We start from the raw sequence: 5366 nt of genomic DNA, 5'->3' as shown, positions 1-5366 counted from the left end.
GAACCATATTTGATGCATCCTCCACCGCAAACGTCTTGCACCTTTTTTGACGGTTTTCATACACCACCTTTTGCGATTATTGCATCGCACATAGTTTCTCGAAGGGTCTCTGATCATAGTGTCGCGTTAGCAGCATCCTACAGTAGTGGAAGGCAGAGGACCATGGAATAAATTTCTAGGGTTCCATAAAGGGCCAGAGAGTTATTCCTCGTGATAGGATTGTTGACACACGGTTTCTGTGCACGAACTACTTCACACTAGACCCTACATACCATGAAGGTTTCTTTCGACGCCGCTTCCAGATGAGCAGAGATTTCTTCTTGCGCGAAGTGACTAACGTGGAGAAGGTTAATGACAATTTCAAGATGAGAATCATTGTTACAAAAAACTGCCCTTCTCTACTTTGCAGAAACGCAGGTGTCGTACGTCAGACGATCTGGTCGAGGGCGTCGCCCGCTGCACGCCCGGGTGAACACGCCTCCTTGCCGCATTCAAACGCCTCCATGAAACCCGCGTGGAAACCGAGAAACCCACTCCGGCCACACGTTCGTTCATGACCGGGTCGACATTAAACGCAACTTCGGCCGAGCTCCTCCCGTCCGCCCTCTATTTAATCTCCTATTTAAACGAGGCCCAACGCCGGCCAATAATCGCACACCTCCACCGCTCTCCTATCCCCTCCTTCTCCATTTTCTCCACTCTTACAATGGCTTATGAAGAGTAGTTATCTGGCATACAAGCCAGCTAGGTGGCCCGTCGAGCTCGGCAGATACGAGCTATGCAGCTCGCTGATCCACCTTCCTCGCCTCTCGCCCGACGGAGCCAGTTGCCACCCCAAGCTGGCGGGTGGTTCAGCAACTCGCCGCTCCCGGCCAGCTCATCGAGGAGCTGCGACTTGCTCCACAGCGGCACGACGGGGAGCACGGGCACCGTCGCTGCCATCCACAATGTCGCCTTGAAAGCACAAGTGACCCCTGGGTGATTTTGGTAATTAATGTCAACATATCTCTTGTTGGACTAATGCCTTTATCTAGTGTATTTCAGACAAGTTCAACAATGGCGTGGAAAGGAGAAGAGGATATGGAACCCCTTGTAAATGCTAAGGACACATATTGGCAAAAGCACAAGACTCTTCATTTCATTTTTTAGTGATCCAAGGTCAGATTGAGTCCATAGGAAAGCCAATACTATTAAAAGGGGATAAGGTGTTTCTTAATGGCTTGCTTGCTCAAATTCTTAGTGATATTGCTCCAAAGCCCTCAACCACTTTCTCATTCCAAATATGTCAAAATTCTAAACTCCAACTCGGCTCCACCGATTCATTCCATCAAAGCCACCGAGTTTATATGACATATCCACTACCAGAAACTCTAACAGTTCGGTCACACCGATACGAATCTCGGTCTCGTCGAGATGGCCTTGCCAATTCTCTGTTTCCTGTTGCAATCATTTTGGTCTCACCGAAATAGCGATCGGTCTCGCCGAGTTGGCTTGACATTTTGTCTGTTGCCTTATTGCTTCACTTTGGTCTCACCGAGTTGATGCAATCGGTGCCACCGATTTGATGTTTGCCCTAAGCCCTAGCACATCAGTCCCACCGAGTTGTTCCAGTCGGTCCCACCAAGATTCCGAACGTTCACATTTTGAACTAAATCGGTCTCACCGAGTTCATCTATTCGGTCTGACCGAGTTGGGTCAAATGTGTGTAATGGTTGAATTTTGTGTGGAGGCTATATATAGCCCTCCACCCCCTTATCCATATGTGAGAGAGCCATCAAAACATGCCTACACTTCCATCATAAGTATTCTGAGAGAGAACCACCTACTCATGTGTTGACATCAAAATATTCCAATCCTACCACAAGAATCCTGATTTCTAGCCTTCCCCAAGTTGCTTTCCACTCAAATCATCTTTCCACCATATCCAAATCTATGAGAGAGAGAGTTGAGTGTTAGGGAAGGCTATCATTTGAAGCACAAGAGCAATGAGTTCATCATCAACACACCATCTATTACCTTTTGGAGAGTGGTGTCTCCTAGATTGGTTAGGTGTCGCTTGGGAGCCTCCCACAAGATTGTGGAGTTGAACCAACAAGTTTGTAAGGGAAAGGAGATCGCCTACTTCGTGAAGATCTACCCGAGTGAGGCAGGTCCTTCGTGGGCGATGTCCATGATGGGATAGACAAGGTTGCTTCTTTGTAGACCCTTCGTGGGTGGAGCCCTCCATGGACTCGCGCAACCGTTACCCTTCGTGGGTTGAGGTCTCCATCAACGTGGATGTATGATAGCACCACCTATCGGAACCACGCCAAAAATCTCCGTGTCTTCATTGCGTTTGCACACCCCAATCCCATCTCATTACTTTCTTGCAATTAGCATGCTTTACTCTTTCCGTCGCACATACTCTTGTCATGCTTGCTTGAAATGTATTGTGAATGCTTAAACTTGTGCTAAAACTTCACCTTAACTTGAAGAACTTAAAAACGGCCACTCTTACTTGTGAAGGGTCTAATCACCCCTCTCTGGACCCCTCTTCTCGATCCTTACATGCCTCGTACCGCGCCTCCCCTGTCTATGGCCATGACTTCCGTGCCTGCGGCCGCGCCATGCAGGCAGAGACAGAAGCCGAGTGCGTGGAGAGCGACGAGTCGGCGGCCACCGCCTCCGCAAAAGCCGCCATCATCAAGGGAGGCCGCCACCGCTTGGGTCCCATGAAGGCCACCGCTGAGGCAACGCCAATGTACACAACAGATGTCTTGCCGGGTCCTTCTGTTGTGAGGACCTTCATCGACCCTGCATGGGCTACAGGGAAGCAGAGTAGCCCCTTCGACTCCATCTTAGGCATCAGCAAAGGATTTCACTCACTTGAGAGGTGGGGAAGCGAGCCATCCATTGCATTGAAGCATATACCTCCAGGGCTCCCGACGGTCCGGTGATCGCTACCGAACATGAGGAAGACAAAGGGATCCGCGAGCGACCATTTAGATTAGGTATTATTATACATGTGCAGTTCAGGAGTAGCACCTCTTAGTTGATTTATAAATGTAATGAAATCCGTCATGTTTATATGAAAATCCGGTAATTTATATGAATTCGTCATTGTTTATATGAAATATCATCGTGTTTGCACGAATTTCGTCCGGTTGATTGAGTTGTTGTCAAAATGTGTGCGGGTACGATTGGATGGCGTAATTTGGAGGTCGCAGTTAGAGATGTGCCCTAAGTCAGTCTGCGGTCGGCTCAGGCGGTGAGGTAGGACAAATAAAAACCAGCTTGTGCGAGCTCGTCTCCGATGCGCGTGCTGGCGGTCCGAGATGAGGAAACCAAGTAGCTTTCCGGCTGGGACGCCGAAAACGCATTTCTCCGGGTTGATCTTGACTCTATATTCGTGCAGGTTGGCAAAGGTTTCCTTCAGGTCGTCAAGGAGCATGAGGTGCTGCTTGGTCTTCACCACGATGTCGTCCACGTAGACGTGGATGTTGTGGCCGAGTTGCGGCAGCAAGCATTTCTGCATGTAGCGTTGGAAGGTGGCACTGGCGTTCTTCAGGCCAAATGACATTGTGATGTAGCAATACGCCCCAAAGGGCGTGATGAAGGACGTCTTCAGGGCGTCGGCCAGGTCCAGCTTTATCTGATGATAGCCGGAGTAAGCATCCAGGAAGGACAGGAGCTCACAAGCGGCGGTGGAGTCGATGACTTAATCGATCTGCGGGAGGGCGAATGGATCCTTGGGGCAGGCCTTGTTCAGGCTGGTGTAGTCGATACACATGCGCCAGGTATTGTTTTTCTTTAGGACAAGGACTGGGTTAGCCAGCCACTCGGGGTGGAACAACTCCATGATGAAGCCAGCCGCCAAAAGCTTGGCGGCTTCTTTACCGATGGTTCTTCTCTTCTCCTCGAAGAAACGACGTAGGGGTTGGCGAACAGGCTTGGTGTCCTTGCAGACGTGGAGTTTGTGATTGGCGTACTTCCTCGGGTTACGCGGCATGTCCTTCTGGGTCCATGCGAAGATATCCCGATTCTCACGGAGGAAGTCGACGAGCTCGCCTTCATATTTGCTGTTGAGGCGGGTGCCCACGACAACGTACTTGCTGCAGCTGGGATCTTCCGGGTTCAGCTTCACTTTCTTGGTCTCCTTGGAGGGCTTGAACGAAGCCTTGTTGGCCGGCTCCTCTGCCGGAATCGGCACAGCCAACATCTCGCTGGGCAGGGCGATGATCCTGTTGAGCTGGCGCCGCTCCTCGGCTATGACGAGCGACTCGGCCAGTTGGCGCCATCTCGGGCACACTCCACGGACTTGCGGTAATCATCGGTGATGGTGATGAGGCCTTTCGGACCTGGCAACTTCATCTTCAAATAAGCATAGTGGGGGACTGCCATGAACTTGGCGAGCGCGGGCCGGCCCAACAGTACATGATACGCGCTGGACAGATCCACCACCTTGAACCAGAGCGGCTCGCGTCGGAAGTGGTCGCTGGTGCCGAACAGGACGTCGAGCCGGACCCTGCCGATCGGGGAGCAGGAGAGGCCGGGAATGATGTTGTGGAAGATCGTCTGGGTCGACTCCAGGTCTTTGGCCTCGAGGCTGAGCTTGGTCATGGTGTCGTGGTAGAGGATGTTGATGCTGCTGCCGCCCTCGATGAGGTCCGGGAGAACTAGCACATGCGTCGGGGCACGACGATGGTGGGGTTGAGGATGAGGGCGTAGCCACCCGGGTTCGGCATGACGGCCGGGTGGTCTTCCCAGGTCCAGGTGACCGGGCGCTTCGACCAGTGCATGTATTCTGGCTTGGCCGGGATGACGGTGTTCACCTCCTGCTGGAGCAAGCGCTTGCGATGCTTTTCGTCACCGAGTGAAGATGACGTAGGTTGCGCTTTGGTCGGGGTAGACGTCGTCGCGCATCATGCTGCCAGCCGGAGGCGGGGGAGGAGGCGGAGGTAGCTGTCCCGCTCCTGGAACCGGGGCCGGAGGATGCAGGATGTCGCCCAGCATGATGCGCTTGGTGACAGCGCACTGCCGAAGTGTGTGCATGGACGGCCTCGTGCCGCTGTGGTGTTTGCACGGAGCGTCGAGCATATTCTTGAAACTCATGGCGGGTTGCCATGCCATCTTGCCGGTTTGTCGGAGTTTGGCAGCCGGCTCGACCGCGGGTGCCTGTTCGGCGGCCGTGACGAGCCAGTTGACGTAGCGCTGAGACAGCTGGTCGGCCTTGCGCTTGTTGTTCTGCTGATTGTGTTGCTGCCGGCTTCTTCCGCCAGCCGGCTTGGGAGGGTGGACAAGCTTTGCCTTGCCGGCTTCGTCTAGCGCCACCTGGATCTTCATGGCGGATTCGGCGTTGGCGTATTTGTCCGCCGTCAGCATGAGCA

General features: G+C 52.8%; 1 protein-coding gene across 1 annotated transcript; it reads right to left on the bottom strand.

Moving 5' to 3' along the window:
• Window positions 1-4245: 4245 nt before the first annotated feature.
• Window positions 4246-4599, bottom strand: LOC147976220 (uncharacterized). Its single transcript, XM_087520782.1, has one exon. It carries the CDS (start codon window positions 4597-4599, stop codon window positions 4246-4248), a length of 354 nt encoding a protein of 117 aa, XP_087376908.1.
• Window positions 4600-5366: the final 767 nt, after the last annotated feature.

This window comes from Triticum urartu, chromosome 4A, assembly GCF_056163025.1.
Source record: "Triticum urartu cultivar PI428250 chromosome 4A, HENAU_Tu73, whole genome shotgun sequence".
NCBI lineage: Eukaryota > Viridiplantae > Streptophyta > Magnoliopsida > Poales > Poaceae > Triticum > Triticum urartu.
Note: the sequence above shows the minus strand (reverse complement) of the source record. Positions and strands in the feature narration are given on the sequence as shown.